Below are 18,105 nucleotides of genomic sequence, written 5' to 3'. Positions count from 1 at the left end.
GTATGTCTGCAGGAAGTATTCAGTTGCACTTAATAGTGTTAGGCCTCAATTTACAAATCAGGCATGACAGATAATAAATCAGTCTAAAAAGATCAACAACTTCCCCTCCATGTATCAAACTAAGGCTTAGAAAAACACCTAAAAAGTCTTTCAAATGATCCCTTTTCAAGAGCACTTTGAAGTGAGGACTTGAGATGGTAAGAAGAAAAGATATAAAAAGTTGCAGAAAGTTAGACTGTTTCCTCACTCCTAAAGGCAAACAGTGAACAGCAACTTAAAGATCAGAAGAGCTGAGGCCACACTGTTCAATAGGACATCACATTCAACATGTCACTGGTCACACACATACTGGCTGAATTCCAGACTCCTTCTCAGTAGTAAGGGAGCATTCTGGAGGCTCTGATGTCTGCTGACAAAAAAACAAGGCACCTGCTCTTCTCAGCACTGAAGTATGGCAAAAAGCACACAGACACAAACACAGCCGAATCAGCAAGCAAAACTAAAACAGCATGTAGATGACACTGCAACTATGAAGTTGGCGGTCGGGCAAAAAGAGAAGAAAAGAAAATGCTGTAAAAGCCTGAAAACGCACAACCTTTAGGTGAAAAAGACTAAAATAACTTTGGGCACTTTTCACTGGACTCCGTTTGTGTTTCCAAGAAATAAGACATACAGACACACTTTAGTAGGCTTTCTTACAGATTGTATGAGGCACTATAAACACTGAGGGAAGTTGTTAGACAGGCACCCTGTATTAAGGCTGAACACAGATACTTCTAAGGAAAAGAACAAACATAACTAGTTCTAAAGATGTGGCCAAAGGTAGGATTAACACTCACCCTGGTGGGTCTCCCTGTGGTAGCTATAACCCAACCCCAAGCAGCCTGTGCGACTGGCGTGCTGTAGCTGGCTAGCATGCTGCAGCAGCACTTTTTGTCACAGCCATAGCACTACCTCTCTAGGGGCTAACACAGTCTGGCAGATAGTGGTGAAAACCAATTTTACATCAGATGATGCGGTCCCCAGCATTCTGTCCTAGATCTTTTCTATTAAGTGAAGAGATAGAACGGGGGAGGACGGGTGGGTAAGGCAGGTGGTGCTAAAGACACTGGCAGCATGACAACTAAAATAAGCAAGTTGAAACAGTATGTTCTGCCTTCTTCCTAAAGCCATTTCCTTCAACAGTGATAGGGAGCGCAGGCAGTCTGCAAGTCATTAGTACACTGCTGTTTTCACTTTCACAAGAACGCTGGAAACCCCTGAATAGCAAAATCTCCCTCTCCATCCCAGTTACCTTCCAACCCTCTCTTTCTTTCCGTGCTTTCTTCCTCCTTTCTTCCCTAGAGACAATCGAATAAGGACAATCCTCAGCAATCCGCTATTTTGCTTCAATGAGGATGGGGGAGGGGAGGATCTGGTGAAAAGTGGAAAAGGAAATAGAGAAAGGTGAGAAGCAACAGCGGAAAGAGTATCGAGTGGGGGAAAAAGAGAGGTCATCGTGGGAAGGAGACAAGGTGAAGAAGAGTGCAAGAAAACTGAGGGGATGTCAGAAGAGAACTTGCTAAAGAAGACCAAAAAAAACAAAAAAATGGAGGGGGAGGGCCGGTCAAGAGGGGAGAGAGAGTGAGGGGCAGGTGGAGCATGCGAGCGGGAGTTACGGAGCCAGGACCGGGACGCCCGAGGTTTGGGGCCAGCGACCGGGAGGCAGCAAGTACTTGGGAGACCGATGTCAGGGGAGTCGGGGATGGGCGGCAAGCTTAAGACCTGTTCCGGGATATCGGGGCGAGGAATCCAGGCCGATGCCCGAGCGCAGAGGACACAGAGCTCTTACCGGTAGTTTGGGGCTGACCTCGCCCTTGCAAAAGTGGCAGAAAAACCGGTGCGCGGCAACCGCGGCGCCCGCGCCGGCCCCGGCCGCCGAGGCCTCCGCCATTTTTCTCTTTCGCCGCGGCCGTCCGAGAGGGCAGCCGGCCGGTCGCTCTCCAGGTCGCTACCTCCCAGCTGCTGTCGCCGCCTCTGCCGCCGCCGCCGCTGCTTCCTTAGCGCTGCCAGCCGCTCCAGAGCCAGCGCGGGTCACGTGAGTTCGCCCGGCCCACAGAGGCGGCGGCGCAGACAGCGACCCCGAGGCCCGCCTCCCAGCACCAAAGAGGTGCAGGAAGGAGAGTCCGCCAGCCGCGGCCCGCCCGCCGGCTCCTCAAACAGCCCCTCGCCGGTCCTCCAATCTCCCAGCGAGAAGAAAGAAAGAGCGTCCCCGGAAACCACCGAAACGCTGGGGTAGAGCGGCACATGTTTTGCCTCTTTGCCGGTCCTCCTTGGTGACCGTGCTCCTGCGCGAAAGGACCTTGGGCTCCCCCTCTGCCCGGGCGGCTAGCGGGAGCTATACGAAGCTGCAGTGGGGAAGTCGGCGGCGTTACGTGGCATTGACCCAGAGGTTAGTGGAAAATGCGGTCTGAACGAGGTGGCCCTGTCTCTGGACCCAGGGACCCAGTCCGGGACAGGAACCTGCGGTAAAGAAGTGAAGAGCCAGGAGCCGGACTCCTTGGAAATACTTTCCGGGGATGGCAGAGGGTCTGGGGATGCTTCCCCAAAGACCTGTGGATGGGGATAGTGAGACTGAAAGGCAGAGTCTTGGCTTCTGAGGAATTGGGAGAAATAAGTGAACAAACCAGTGTTTGATAGCACTTGTGATAATAAGGAAGTGATTATACAGTGGACTATGTCTGTTTCTCTTTGTGTATACTTTGTCAAGGAATAGAAATTTCAGAATTAAATACTGCCCTGCCAACAACATACTTCATCCCCTATTTGAAACACCTTGTTGAGAAGCTCTCATTTACCTCTTATTTTGCAAAGTTGTCATTGCCTGTTCAGTCCCAATAGTCTGTGAATAGTGGTCTTAATTCTTCCAAACAATGAAGTATAGAATCTGAGGTCTGTGACAGATCGCAAAACCATCTACATCCGATCTTTAAAGTAAACTAGAATCACACATGATCCCATAAAGATAAACTTGATATTTAGTCTTCCAGTCTTTTTTTTCATGCATACATGTGAGGCTATTTCCACAGTAATTGAACTTTCCTCTACATTTTGCTTTGTAATGAACAATTTTCTACACTAATACATATTATACTTTATTGTGAATGTTGGCATAGTATTCCATTATATGAGTATACCATAATTTATTGAAATAATCACTTATGAGGTTGTTTCCAGAATATCAGTATTCTAAAGTGACATGTTTTTATTATTCCCTTGGAACAGAATATCCAAAACAAAAGTATTAGGTCAAAGATATGCAAGATTTTAAGGCTTTTGATATATCTGCTGTCAAATTGCTCTCCAGAAAGTACATGAATTTACACTCAGCAGCTCTACTCCCAACATAAAAGAAAAACTTCCCATCATACCATCTTTTTCTTTTTTTCCTAGCTCTGAGACTCCTCAGCACAATGACTCAAGCAGAAATTAAACTGTGTTCTTTGTTGCTGCAAGAGCATTTTGGAGAGATCGTAGAAAAAATTGGAGTCCACCTAATCAGAACTGGCAGCCAGCCACTAAGAGTTATTGCCCATGACACAGGAACATCGTTGGATCAGGTATGTTTGGATCACAGTAATTTGCTTCCATTTCATTAATTTCTTTAACCTACCTTTGAATATTGTTACTCCCCACCCCACAAAATGGAAAAGAAAGCAAAGTCTGTGCTAGGATCAGAATAGTGTTATTTGGGAGGGGAAAGATGATGAGACATAGTGCCCAGGGTTCTGCTTCTCAAAGTGGCTCATCGTGGCTTCTGAGGCAAATCTTGCTCCTCCTCTGCCGTATGCCATACTTCATTTATTCATGAGTCTATTAATTTCAGTACTGTGTTTAAGGAATAAGAATAATAGAGGGGAAAAAAAAAAGAATAATAGAGGGAATGGGACTTCCCTGGTGGTGCAGTGGTTAAGAATCTGCCTGCTAATGCTGGGGACATGGGTTCGAGCCCTGGTCCGGGAAGATCCCACATGCCGCGGAGCAACGAAGCCTGTGCGCCACAACTACTGAGCCTGTGCTCTAGTCCCCGCGAGCCACAACTGCTGAGCCCGCGTGCCGCAACCACCGAAGCCCATGAGCCTAAAGCCCGCACCCCGCAACTAAAGAAGCCACCACAATGAGAAGCCCACACACCACAACGAAGAGTAGCCCCCACTCACCGCAACTAGAGAATGCCCACGTGCAGCAGGAAGACCCAAATGCAGCCAAAAATTAATTAAGTAATTAATTAAAAAAAAAGAATAACAGAGGGGAAGTAAATTGTACTTTGAAAGATAAAGATCAGAGGAAATATGAGCATCATAGCAAGGACTCTTCCTGATTTCTTTCGTTGACATTCGCTTCTTATTAGCTATTCCAATGGAGAGAGGGAAGACACACAGAGATTCTAGCCATCTCCTGATGTTTAGGAAACTGTTGGACAAAAATTGCCAGCAGTAATGAGCTGCATCTTCAGATTTTTCTTCTCTTTCTTCTGTGTTTTCTCTAGGTAAAAAAAGCCCTTTGTGTCCTCATCCAGCATAACCTGGTGATATATCAGGTGCACAAACGTGGTGTGGTAGAGTATGAAGCCCAGTGCAGCCGGGTGTTGCGAATGCTTAGGTATCCCCGGTACATCTATACTGCCAAAACGCTGTACAGTGACACTGGTGAGCTGATTGTTGAGGAGCTCCTGTTGAATGGCAAGATGGCAATGTCAGCTGTCGTGAAGAAAGTAGCAGATCGGCTCACAGAGACTATGGAGGGTCAGTACTGTATCCACAGCTGTTAGCAAAAGCATAGATTGGCTGGCTGCAGGAGAGGACCCTTAGCTATCTGAGGCCATCTCACTTGCCTCTTTCCTCCTGTCATACAGATGGCAAGACCATGGACTATGCTGAGGTCTCAAACACATTTGTGCGACTAGCAGACACACACTTCGTGCAGCGTTGCCCCTTGGTGCCTGCCACTGAGAATTCAGACCCTGGGCCACCGCCACCTGCCCCCACTCTTGTCATCAGTGAAAAGGACATGTACCTGGTTCCTAAACTGAGCTTGATAGGTAAGGAATTTTGGCCCCTATATCTGTGATTTGACCTAATTGTAGATTCTTCCTTAATGATTGTTAAATGAATGACTCAATCAATTAAGCAGTTCCCAAGGATTTACTCTATGCCAGATACTGTGGTATAAAGAGATGAAAAAACCATTATGGTCCCTGCCCGTATGGGGCTTAAGTCTAGTATAGGAGGCTTACAATAATCAAATAGCCTGATGGATATATAACTAACAAACTGCGATAAGTACTATGAAGGTAAAATATGGAATGTTATGAAAATATATAACAGGGGACCAGATTTACCCGGGGACTTGGGCACATGCTTCTTGGAGAAAGTGGCATTTAAACTAAGATTTGAAGCAGAAGTAGGAGCCAACCAGTGAAGTAAGGTATGAAGGGGTACAGAAGATAAGCATTTTTGGCAAAAGGAATAGTATGTAGTGAGGAAAAAAATAGGAATTTGAGAAAGTAAAAGAAGATCAGTATAGTTAAAGTACAGTGAGGAAAGGAAAGAGAGCCATAAGTTAAGGTTAGGGGCTAGATCATGCAAGACCTCGTAAAGCACCTGTTCTTTATCCTAAGAGCAAAGGAAAACTACTAAAGGATTTTAAAGGAAGTAACATGATCTGATTTGCATTTTTTAAATATGTTTCTGTCTGTAGAAAGGATGGGGCAATTTTTCACAAACCAGTGAAAAATTAGACATAGGAAGGGTGAGGAAGACAGAAATCAAGAATGACATCTGTGTGTCTGGCTTGAGTATGTGGGAGGATGATGGTACCGTTCACTGTGAAAGGAAGCATTGGAGCAGGAGCAGTTTGAGGGAGAAAGACTATGAATTTCTTTTTGAACTTGTTGAGTTTCAGATGACTTCATCATTAACTTGAATTTCTTGTAGTTCCTGAGTCTCCTCAACATCTCTAACCTAGAGGTAGCTACAGATGTCTTTGGGTTAGAGACACCTGCTTTCACCTTCGGTCATTTCCTGTTATCATATGAGGTGTAGCCTAACTGTGTAACTGTTTTGTTTGGCAGGGAAAGGTAAAAGGAGGAGATCATCTGACGAAGATGCAACTGGGGAGCCCAAGGCCAAGAGACCAAAACATACCACAGATAACAAAGAGGTAATGAGGCTTCTTGGTTAGGAGTCCTCACCCTGAGGCAAGCCAGAAAGAGCACTAAGATGACAAGCCCCAAAAGAGCTTAAACGTTCTTGGATCGAGAAGTAGTAGGATTACGAACTTCATTAAATATTGGCCAGGGATGGACTAACAAAGAGTGAACTCTGTTGCTGTGTCCCTTCTGAGGCTTAACTTACTTCAGTCATTGGACAGAGGTAATAGATTAGGCAGAAAAAGCGCCTAGAAAAGTTTAAATTGGTCAGTATGACTGGACCATAGAGACCCATGGGGATGAGTGGTGATAAATGAGTTTAGAAAGATACATATAGGCCTGAGCTCTTATATTCAAATGCCTTCTCAGCATCCCTGTAAAAACATCTGATAAGCATCTCAAAAGTAGTATGGCTAAAACAGAGTAATTGATTTCCTGCTCCCAGATATCTACTCCCTCCTAAGCTTTCCTCATCTTAGTTAGGGACACCACCAAGGCCAACCACCCAGGACACCATTTGCTTAGGCCAAAGTCCTAGGAGCCATCTGATCTCACAGTAAAACCTGTCAACCCAATTTCTAAAAATAATTGAAATCCAACTATTTCTTATCGTTTCCACTGCCATCACCCTAGTCCAAACCGTTATCACTGTAGTCAAGACTTTGCCAACACTCTCCTAAGTGGTCTCCCTGCCTGCATTCATACCTACTTAAGAGCCAAAATAACTTTCTAAATTGTTCTTTTTAAAAATTCCCAACACATCACTGATTTTTGACTCCTTTAATAGCTTCCCATTACTCTTAGAAGAAATCCAGTTCTTTTTTTTTTTTTTTTTTTTTTTTGCGGTACGCGGGCCTCTCACTGCTGTGGCCCCTCCCGTTGCGGAGCACAGGCTCCGGACGCGCAGGCTCAGCGGCCATGGCTCACGGGCCCAGCCGCTCCGTGGCATGTGGGATCTTCCCGGACTGGGGCACGAACCCGTGTCCCCTGCATTGGCAGGCGGACTCTCAACCACTGCGCCACCAGGGAAGCCCGAAATCCAGTTCTTTACTATGGATTATGAAGCCTTACATGAGCTGGGTCTTTTTTTTTTTTTTTTTAATGAATTTATTTATTTATTTTTGGCCGTGTTGGATCTTCGTTTCTGTGCGAGGGCTTTCTCTAGTTGCGGTGAGCGGGGGCCACTCTTCATTGCGGTGCGCGGGCCTCTCACTGTCGCGGCCTTCTCTTGTTGCGGAGCACCGGCTCCAGACACGCAGGCTCAGTAGCAGTGGTGCGCGGGCTTAGTTGCTCCGTGGCATGTGGGATTTTCCCAGACCAGGGCTCGAACCCGTGTCCCCTGCATTGGCAGGCAGATTCTCAACCACTGCACCACCAAGGAAGCCTGAGCTGGGTCTTTACATGATCTGCTGGAGACAAGGCTCTCCAACCTCAGCTCTTCCTACTCTGTCATTCACTATGTTCCAGCTTCTATCATTTTTTCCATCCTTCAAATGTATCATACTCTTTCTAGTCTTCAGGCTTTTGCCTTTAGGATTTCTTCTGCTTCAAATACTTTTCCCTCAGATGTTCATGTAGTTGCCTCTTTTTCATCATTCCAATCTCAGTTCAAATGCTACTTTCTTAGAGCTCAAGCACCATTGCCCACCCTCTACTCCAGTCTCTACCACATTTTCACATTTCATCTTCACAGCATTTATAAGTAGCTGAAATTACTTATTATTTGTACAAGTGTTTGTCTCTGTACTCCTAATAGTCTATAAACTCTTCAAGGAGAGTATCTTGTCCCTGGCACCTGGAATACTCGCAAGACATCAATAAATATTTCTTGATTGACTAAGAAGTTTGGACTTCAACCTGAAGACAATGGGGAGCCATTGATGAATTTTAGGCAGGTGAATGAAGTGGCTAGATTTACATTTTAGAAATATTACTATAGTACAGTGGTTTATAACTTGTACAACTCCATGGATGCGTTTCAGAGAGTCCACCTGTACTATGTGCATTTTTCTATAGAGCACTCCATAGCTTTCTTCAGGGGAACTGTGAGCCCAAGAGGTAAAAAGAAGCACTGCTCTATGAGAAATGGGGAGAACGATGCAAAAGGAACAAGATTAAATGCAGAAAACCCAGTTGCCCTTTTTTATAGTGTCCACTGTATGAAAAAGAAAAATGAAAAACAGTTAGGAGGCTACTGTAGTAACCAGGTGAGTCAAGATTAGAGCCTGAAATAAGGTAATGACAGTCAGGATAAAGAAAAGTAGACTTCTGATTAATATAAAGAATAGATGGGGGGCTTCCCTGGTGGCGCAGTGGTTAAGAATCCACCTGCCAATGCAGGGGACATGGGTTCAAGCCCTGGTCCTGGAAGATCCCACATGCCACGGAGCAAATAAGCCCATGCACCACAACTACTGAGCCTGCACTCTAGAGCCTGCGAGCCACAACTACTGAAGCCCACGCGCTTAGAGCCCGTGCTCTGCAACGAGAGAAGCCACCGCAATGAGAAGCCCACGCACTGAACAAAGAGTAGCCCCCACTCGCCGCAACTAGAGAAAGCCCACTTGCAGCAATGAAGACCCCACACAGCCAAAAATAAATAAATAAAATAAATTTAAAAAAAAAGAATAGATAGAACTGGGTAATTGGATAGTAGATGAGGGAGAGCAAGGGGTTAGGGATGATATTCAAGTTTCTAGCTTAAAAAACTGGGTTGGTTGTAGTGTAGTTAGCTGAAAACTTAAAAGAAAAGTTTTAAGTCACAGGTGGAAGTAGGCAGTTGAGTCTATGCACCTGGAACTTAATAGAGAGTTCTAGAATTAAAATAGACTTGGAACAGTTGAAACCTTGAGAGCAGATTAAATCACCTAAGTAGAATATGTAGAGTGAAAAGAAAAGAGGGCTGTGGACAGAACCCTGGGGAACACCAGTATTTATAGATGGGATCTGGAAAAGGAATCTGTGGGGACTGAGGAAGGGTAGCCAGAGTGGTTAGAAGGAGCACCAAGAAAGAATGGTGTCATAAAGTCTAAGGGGCCACATAGAGTTAAGGAGAAAATGTCCAACCATGTCATATGCTTTAGAAAGATCAAATAAGATTGGAACTGGACAGTATTCTTTGAACTTAGCGACAGGTTCCTCAGGAACTTTGGCATTTCAGTGTAACGGTGGAAATGGGTTGAGTAAATCTGTGGATGGGGATACAGCTGGGATGACCAACTCTTTGAGAAGCTCAAATTTTTTTTAAATAAAGAAATGTGGTGGGGATGTGTGCACCACGCTGAATGAGTTCTGACCTAATGGCTTCTATTTGCTCTCTGAAATAAGAAGCAAGGTCATCTGCTGAGAGAGAAGGGAGGGGCAAATGGGAGATTTTGAGAATACTGGTAAAGAGTTAAACTAGACAAAGATTCGAGGTAAGCAAAGAGAATCTGTTTGAAGTTGGGGGTTGTGAATTTGTCATTGTGGAGGCACTAAATCCACATGGTTGAATGGTTTTTTCCTCCAACCAATTTAGTTGCTACTATATAGGAAAAGAAACGGTGAACAGTTAAATCCAAGCTTCTCACTAGAAAATGCTTCCTTGTATCTAAATGTTTCTAATCTTTTTCTCCTCCTCAGCCCATTCCAGATGATGGGATTTATTGGCAGGCCAACCTTGACAGATTCCACCAGCACTTCCGTGACCAAGGCATTGTCAGTGCAGTTGCCAACAGGATGGACCAGGTGATATCTAAGTGGGTGGGACAGTGGCTATCAGGAATATTCACTTATTTGCAGATGTGGCCATTGGCATATAGCCAGAGCCAGCACAGCAGAGTGAATTCTGATTTCCAGTTCACTTTTCAAACCCAGACAAGCAGCGAGATCGTGCGGACCATGCTCCGGATGAGTGAGATTACCACTTCCTCTAGTGCCCCCTTCACCCAGCCATTGTCTTCCAACGAGGTGAGCTTCATGTTCTTGTACTAGTTTTCTGACAGGCTCTTGGATATAATAATTATTATACATAGAGCCTGCGATTAGGTTGAGGTCTGAACCTTGAAAGGAAGGGTTTTTGCTATTTGAGGAGGGACGGGGATTATTCTCAGGTGGTAGGTACTGAAATATTTGGTCTCTTGGGAATTCAACCTTTAAAAACCTAAACCATTACCTTAGTCAAAGTATAAGTAATTCTTTTTTTTATTTTTAATTTATTTTATTGAAGTATAGTTGATTTACAATGTTGTGTTAATTTCTGCTGTATAGCAAAGTAATTCAGTTATACATATATACATTCTTTTCCATATTCTTTTCCATTATGGTTTATCACAGGATATTGAATATAGTTCCATGTGCTATACAGTAGGACCTTGTTGTTTATCCATTCTATATATAATAGTTTACATCTGCTAATCCCAAAATCCCAATCCATTCTTCCCCCACCCACCTCCCCCTTGGCAACCACAAGTGTGTTCTCTATGTCTATGAGTCTGTTTCTATTTTGTAGATAAGTTCATTTGTGTCATATTTTAGATTCCACATAGAAGTGATACTGTATGTTATTTGTCTTTCTGACTTCATTTAGTATGATAATCTCAAGGTCCATCCATGGCTGAGTAGTATTTTAGTGTGTGTGTGTGTGTGTGTGTGTGTGTGTGTGTGTGTGTGTGTGTGTGTGTAGTATAAGTTATTCTTAATTGTTCCAAGAATCCACTGTTTGGAATCTGAGCCTTAGTACTCAGGACATTATATGGCCCCTTATATTTGTTTTTTTCAATATATTTTGTATATTTTAAATTTGTTTTAAATGCTTTGTTCATTGTTTTGTTTATTGAAACTTTAATATTTAATATTTCAAATGTTTTATTTGTAATTATACTAATATTTATCCACATTAAATATAGTTATATTATTTAAAATTTTTTTAACTTACTATATAACAAAATTTAAATACAAGTTTTTTTCTGATGACAAAAGTAATTACATGACCTGTATTCAAACAGCATAGAAATGTATAATTTTTTTAAACTTGTAGTTCCCCAAACTTTCAGGAATGCCAGGCATGTTCTATATCTTGCAGATGGTAGTTATGTGGGTATATACAATTGTCAATACTCATCAAACTGTACCCTTAAAATCTGTGCTTCTTGTATGTAACATACCCCAGTTTAAATAAATATATAGTTTTGCATAATCCCAGCCCCAGAGATCCTTGTCAGTAGTTTGGTACATATCTTTATTCAGACTTTTTGTTTTGTTTTTTTTTGTTTTTTGTTTTTTTTTGCGGTACACGGGCCTCTAACTGTTGTGGCCTCTCCCATTGCGGAGCACAGGCTCCGGACGCGCAGGCTCAGCGGCCATGGCTCACGGGCCCAGCCCCTCCGCGGCATGTGGGATCTTCCCAGACCGGGGCACGAACCCGTGTCCCCTGCATCGGCAGGCGGACTCTCAATCACTGCGCCACCAGGGAAGCCCCCAGACTTTTTTATATGTATAGTCTCACATAAATGTAGATATTTATTTATTTATTTATTTATTTATGGCTGTGTTGGGTCTTCGTTTCTGTGCGAGGGCTTTCTCCAGTTGTGGCAAGCGGGGGCCACTCTTCATCGCGGTGCGCGGGCCTCTCACTATCTCGGCCTCTCTTGCGGAGTACAGGCTCCAGACACGCAGGCTCAGTAGTTGTGGCTCACAGGCCCAGTTGTTCCGCAGCACGTGGGATCTTCCCAGACCAGGGCTCAAACCCGTGTCCCCTGCATTGGCAGGCAGATTCTCAACCACTGCGCCACCAGGGAAGCCCTGTATTTTTTAACAACAAAAAAATATGGGGTTATACTCTATGTACTGTTATAAACTAGCTTCTTTCATATGACAGTATATGTAAACTTTCTTTTCATGTCAGTATTTTTAGATCTGCCTCATTCTTTATAATGGCCGTATCATATTCCACTTAATGGCCATGATGTACTTTATTTTAATGAATTCCTTATTACTGGACGTGCGAATTGTTTCTAGTTTTTTATTCTTACCAACAATGCTGCTGTGCTTTTGGACATTGTTATACTTGTGATATCTAAAATTAGAACATCTTTATTTCAGCAATGTCAGCAGTTACAAGTTCCCAGACCCATTTTCACTGTATCTTTTGCTCCACAGATCTTCAGATCCCTACCTGTTGGCTATAACATCTCTAAGCAAGTTCTTGATCAGTATCTCACTCTGCTGGCAGATGATCCAGTAAGTCTTTTCTTTCTTTTTTCTGCTGTATTTACTATTAATTTTTGCCTGCTATCAGTCTTCTGTAGCCTCATTCTCTACCTAGCCAGCTCAGACAATTTCTCTACCATCATCTGATAGGAGGGCTTCCTGCTGCAGACTCTTGGCCAGATTTGCTCTTTTGGAAACAGGATCACTGGATTTTCCATTCAAATAACACAAGCTCTCTTTTTTTTTTTTTTTTTCTCCTTTTTTTTAATAGCTTGAGTTTGTTGGAAAGTCTGGCGACAGTGGTGGAGGAATGTATGTCATCAGTATCCTTATGGGTGGTTATTTCCTTACAGTCAGGCAGCGTGAACCATGAAACAGAATGGTGACTTAGAAAAGATTTGATGATATTTAGTATACTAAGTAAGTTAGAAAATTGAACTAAAACATTGATGATAAAGAAGTGAAAGGGACTTTTAACGAACCAAACTTTAGTTAAGCAAAACTCTGACTTAAGCACCTTAGTTAATTAAGGTTTCGAAATACTTACATACCATAAGTGAGACTAGTGTGAAAAACAAAATAGTATTTAAGTTTTAAATTAAAGACTCAGGGATAAAACTAAGATCACAATGACCAGGCCAAAACATTACGGAGTAACCTTAACCCTCTACATAAAGACCTACATAAGGCTCTAGGATCTCTAGCCACAGCCACTCTGGAGTCGGTCATACAAGAGAGGTAAGGGGGTCACCCTGATTGGGTTGGGGGTCAGATACTTCCTTTCCACACCCCATTTGAACAAGTGACTTGGTCATTATGTCAGTAACCAATATAGACGTACCTTGGCACATCCTGCCCCATTTTCCACTGGACTGCTGTGGATCCCACCTACTACAGCTCTTTACCCTAAATACCCTGTTGCTTCATTCCCAGTGAGGCCAATGAACCATCCTTCCTAAAGCCTTTAATTACAAATGCAGGAACTGAGGCATTCAGGTGAGTCAGCAGTTGGTGACTCTTATGATTAGCAGTATTGTCATCAGTCTGTGGAGTTATGAAGGAATTCTCTGATTGCTGTTCCTCTCTGGTCCTGTCTCCACACATGGAAACTGAACAAGCACCGTCTGTGACTAAGAGCTAAAGCTAATCTACGTCGGCATGCCATTTGCTTTCTTTATTCCTTTACAGATTTGGGTCTCGCTGTGCCAGAATATTCCGTTTAGTTTTACAAAAGAAACACCTGGAGCAGAAACAGGTAGAAGACTTTGCAATGATTCCAGCAAAGGAGGCAAAGGATATGCTTTATAAAATGCTCTCAGAAAATTTCATATCACTCCAGGTAACAGTAATCACCAACCAACAGAGCTGACCTAGGATGAGAGGAACTCCTGAAGCAAACATTCTGAACCCCAAACAAACTGTATCTAGCTCTGAGACAGAAAAAAAAAAAGATTAACAAAGACATAGCAAGCACTTGAAAGATAACTGTGGAGCTTTAACCGGCCTAGTAAAAAAGAGGCATAGCCAAGAAATTACCCCAGAATCACCCTCCCTTTTTTCTTTAACTCCTAGTCCGTGTGATTTGTCCTTTCCTCGAGCCTTAAGTTTATTGTAGATTAACTCTATCGGGTCATCATTACATGCAGAGCCATGTAGTATACCCTACGAGGAAACAGATAGAATGGATTTTGGAGTCAGAATCACAGCTCTGCCTCTTACCCAGTTACACTGAGCAAATTACCTACCATCTTTTTTCCTGTCTACAAAATGGTGATGGATGGTGGTAACAGAGACAATATGGCTTGTTATAAGATCAGATACAATCTACCTGGCACATAAGAGTTGCTTAGTAAATGTTAAGTGCCTTCTCTTTCTTCTCCACTCAGGATGTTGACAGTCAAATGGAAAAAAACAGGGCAGCCCAACCCTCCATGTGGCTGATTGTACCATAAACACAGATGCTGTATGACTGGGGAAGAGTGAAAGTATAAGTGAAAGAGAGGGCTGAGTAGCTCCAGACGGGACAGGTGTTTACTTTGCCATTTCTGAAGAAAACTATAAAGTCTTATTTTTCTTTCTATGGACAAATAGGAAATTCCCAAAACACCAGACCATGCGCCATCCAGGACCTTCTATTTATATACTGTGAACATCCTGTCAGCTGCCCGAATGTTGCTGCACAGATGCTACAAGGTAACTCCTCCCCAGTCCATCCACAGAGATGTCTCACCCTCATGCCTCCTTTAGCCATTTTGCCTGAGCTGCGTAAATAGAACTGTGTGCATTTCTTGTCTTCTCTCCCCTCAGAGTGTAGCCAACTTGATAGAAAGGAGGCAATTTGAAACCAAAGAAAACAAGTGAGTAACATTTTCAGTTGAGTAATTACATTTTACAAGGCCAAAAGGCTTATGGGGAAATTTCCTATAGAAGTGGAAACCAACAGAGACAATAACCAGTCTGGTTGCACTGAATTATTGGCTTAGGTTGGCATAAAGATGCATTAGTATACACTTTTCTTGTATGTCCCCAGTGAAATAATTTTGCAGATTAAATTTATGAGCAACGTATAAACTGGCACCAAACTTTAAGTACAAATGAGAGGCAGCAAGAGTTTCAGGAGTGAAGTCACATTTCTAATTAAGCTTGTAGAAAATGTCCTTCCTTAGAGAGTGACATTATCCACTTTGACCAGGAACATGGTAAAAGGGGGAGCTATGCCCCAGGGCTATGGGATAAAAGAATCTCCAAGGCTAGAGGACATGCCTCAGAGTTGCCTTTGTCTGACAGGCGTCTACTGGAAAAGTCTCAGAGGGTAGAAGCCATCATTGCATCTATGCAGGCTACAGGTGCAGAGGAGGCACAGCTACAAGAAATAGAGGAGATGATCACAGCCCCTGAACGCCAGCAGCTAGAGACCCTGAAACGTAATGTCAACAAGTAAGCATCATAAACTTCAAACGTATGTTTCAAAATACCTTGCAGACAAATCCATCTTGATATCCTGCTACCCCTCCAACTTAAGGTGAGGAAACCGAAACTCACTCTCTTCTTCCCCACCTCAATTAACAGAATTTAATCCACCTATTTCCCTAAGCTAAAAACTCTGAAGACATGTTCAGCTTCTCCTCGCTCACCAGCCGCTCCCCCCGCCACACACACACACTCTCTCATTCACCAAAGCTGCTGATTTTACTTCAGTGTGTCCCAAATCTGGCCTTTCATCTTGCTTCCCATGCAGGCCCTCCTCACCTCTTTGCCAGACCTTTGCAAATCACCTCCTGCTTCAAACCATTTCTTATAATGCTTTCACAGTTAGTATCTTTAAAGTGATTGACAATATCACTCTTCTGCTTTAAATGCTATATTGACTCCTCGTTTACAGTATAAAGACCAGACTCGTTGGCATAACATATAAGGCCTTTCACAGTCTCATAACAGCCTATCTCTTCATCCTCATTTCCTTTCACTGCTCACCGTTGACCTTCATAGGGATTTTGCTTTGAATCTGTAGATCACTCTGTGGAGTATTGCTTTCTTAATGATACTAAATCTTCCAACTCATGAACATGGAAGGTCTTTCCATTTACTTAGATCTTCCTTTGTCTCTTTCAATGAGTTTTGTCGTTTTTGGTATTCGTCTTGTACTTTTTTGTTAGATTTATTCCTAAACAATTGTTTTAGTGTTTTCTTAAATTTCATTTTTGAATTGTTCATTGCCAGTGTATGAAATAGAATTGATTTTTGTGTTTTGATTTTATATCCTATAATTTTGCTAAATTCATTTATTAGCTGTGGTAGGTTTTTTTGTGGATCCTTTGAGCTTTTTCTGTATATAAGATCATGTCATCTGTGAATTAGAAATAGCTTTACTTCTTCCTTTTCAATCTGGACGCCTTTTATTTGTTTTTCTTGTCTAATTTCCAGACTACAACTTCCAGTAAAATGTTGAATGGAAGTAAAAGCAGACATCTTGTCTTGTTCCTGATCACAGGAGGAAAGCTTTGTCTTTCACCACGAAGTATGATGCTAGGTGTGGGTTTTTCCTAGATGGCTTTTATCAGGTTGATGAAGTGTTCCCTTCTATTCCTAATCACTTTAAGCCTTAGCCACTCTCCGCTTCTATTTTAAAACACACTAGGTCCTTTTACACCTGTGCCTTTAACATGTGCTGTCTTCCTCCTCATTGCAAGTTAGAATGTAACTTCTCCTGGGACAGAGGCCTTATCTTTTGAATCCTCAGCAATTTCCACAGTACCTGGCACATAAGAGATGCTCAGTAAGTGGGAGGAATGATCTGTTGGTTCTCTTGCTTTCCGCCCAGTACTTTCAGGAGTAACCCAGCAATTCTCCATGACCACACACACTCCAGCCTCTAATCTTAAATATGCTAATGAATGTTCAGTGTGGGCAAATGCTTTCACTTTTTCACTCAGGTTGGATGCCTGTGAGATCCAGGTGGATGAAACCATCTTCCTGCTGGAGTCATACATCGAGAGCACCGTGAAGAGACAATGACCCAGAAGAAGAGTCTTCCTCAGAAGATCTGAGGGGATTGGAAGGAAGAATAAAGGAGGTGCCTAGATGCATTCTTTGCAGTAGGATAAGTTCCAGATTCTTGTACTGAAACCCTCTCTCTATCCCTACCACCCAGAATACACCAGAAAGAGTTTGACATATTTTTTTAAGTTTGCTGATCCTGTTTTAGAATCATCACTATATTCTACCCTCATCAAATCTTGGCAGGGGAAAGAACCTTAAATCAACTAGATTAATCATCTATCACATGCATCATTTCCCACCAAGAAGTCAGCTACGGCTGTGTTTGAACATCCCTGACAGTGAGAAAAACTTCTCCCAAAGCTGTTCGTTCCATTTTCAAAAGGCTACACCTGTTCTTTACTTTGTTAAACTGTAATCTTAAACACACACACACACACACACACACACACAAACACACACAATGCAGGGAATGTGAAAGACTACCACAGAGGGGGGATAAAAGCTATTTTCAGGGCTAGCAGGTGGATTGGCCCAAGCAGTCACACTAGAATCTATGGATAAAAGTTACATTTGCCAGCTCCGGGCTTCTAACACGTCTGAAATTATCTATGTGAAACACTTAGCACAATGCCTGGCATGTGATAAGCACTCAATAAATCACTGCCTTCCTCTTCACCATGGTTCCTAAAAACTGGCAATTCTAACTTCTCTCTCCTAGTACCATGGCCAGATGACTAATCTAGTTGACATAATTTGTCCCAGCAGCTTCAGTTTCATTTAAAGCAGGTGTTGTTTTATAATCTCTTCAGTTTCCTCTTACCAGTGTTAGTTCTAATTCATTAAACATTTGAATGCCAATTAATTGCCAGCCACTATACTAGGTATAATATACAAAGATAAATACAATACCATCTCTGCCTTCAAGGCACTTACCATCATTTACTGAGCACCAGTTATGTGCCCGGTATGTCCCCAGGCCTTGGGGATGCAAAGATGAATAGCCTTGAGCATACAGCCTAGTGGAGGGAGACAGATAAGTACAAGGAAGTGTTGGGGGGGGGGGCTATAGTGGGAAAGTATCATACAGAGGCAAAGGGGAAAAGGGTCAGGCAGGAAAGGGAGCATAGAGAAGGTGACACAATCCGTATTTTGAAAGATGGGGATTTGCCAGGTGGAAGGGAAAAAGGATCCCAGAGGGAAGCAGAGCCTGTTTCTTGGGGGAACAG

The 18,105-nt window shown here is 42.9% G+C and overlaps 2 protein-coding genes across 6 annotated transcripts in view; one reads left to right on the top strand and one right to left on the bottom strand.

The window, feature by feature from the left end:
- Nucleotides 1–2,247, bottom strand: part of RNF115 (ring finger protein 115) — a 65,725-nt gene extending 63,478 nt beyond the window's left edge. For 2 of the 3 annotated variants that reach the window (XM_060300317.1, XM_070044844.1), the window contains exon 1: nucleotides 1,832–1,918. Coding sequence is in view for 1 of the 3 variants with exons in the window: in XM_030869264.3 (XP_030725124.1) it covers nucleotides 1,832–1,933 (102 nt within the window). In the remaining 2 variants the exon portion in view is untranslated. Of the gene's footprint in view, nucleotides 1–1,831 lie in introns of all 3 variants that reach the window. The other variant, XM_030869264.3, reaches the window with a different exon arrangement.
- POLR3C (RNA polymerase III subunit C) lies at nucleotides 1,354–17,938 on the top strand. Of its 3 annotated transcripts, none has more exons than XM_030869261.3 (15): nucleotides 1,357–2,431; nucleotides 3,433–3,599; nucleotides 4,529–4,784; nucleotides 4,895–5,080; nucleotides 6,113–6,201; nucleotides 9,812–9,916; nucleotides 10,028–10,138; nucleotides 12,329–12,409; nucleotides 12,651–12,702; nucleotides 13,057–13,117; nucleotides 13,568–13,718; nucleotides 14,471–14,572; nucleotides 14,687–14,736; nucleotides 15,167–15,316; nucleotides 16,813–17,936. In XM_030869261.3, exons 2-15 carry the CDS (start codon nucleotides 3,453–3,455, stop codon nucleotides 16,892–16,894), a joined length of 1,623 nt encoding a protein of 540 aa, XP_030725121.1. In that variant the 5' UTR covers nucleotides 1,357–2,431; nucleotides 3,433–3,452; the 3' UTR covers nucleotides 16,895–17,936. The 3 variants fall into 3 exon arrangements, with proteins under 3 accessions (XP_030725120.1, XP_030725121.1, XP_030725122.1); XM_030869262.3 differs by having other exon boundaries at nucleotides 1,360–2,431; nucleotides 10,046–10,138; nucleotides 16,813–17,934; XM_030869260.3 differs by having other exon boundaries at nucleotides 1,354–2,431; nucleotides 9,812–10,138; nucleotides 16,813–17,938.
- Nucleotides 17,939–18,105: the final 167 nt, after the last annotated feature.

The sequence above is a fragment of the Globicephala melas genome, chromosome 1 (genome assembly GCF_963455315.2).
Source record: "Globicephala melas chromosome 1, mGloMel1.2, whole genome shotgun sequence".
Lineage (NCBI taxonomy): Eukaryota > Metazoa > Chordata > Mammalia > Artiodactyla > Delphinidae > Globicephala > Globicephala melas.
The sequence above is the reverse complement of the archived record's forward strand: the minus strand, read 5'-3'. Positions and strand labels throughout refer to the sequence as shown.

Bases quoted from the DNA above. Each gene is read 5' to 3' on its own strand.
- POLR3C (XM_030869260.3), top strand. From the start codon at position 3,453: ATGACTCAAGCAGAAATTAAACTGTGTTCTTTGTTGCTGCAAGAGCAT. The intron at 5,081-6,112 runs GTAAGGAATTTT...TTTGTTTGGCAG, and splicing joins TCCTAAACTGAGCTTGATAG to GGAAAGGTAAAAGGAGGAGA. The intron at 15,317-16,812 runs GTAAGCATCATA...TTTTTCACTCAG, and splicing joins CTGAAACGTAATGTCAACAA to GTTGGATGCCTGTGAGATCC.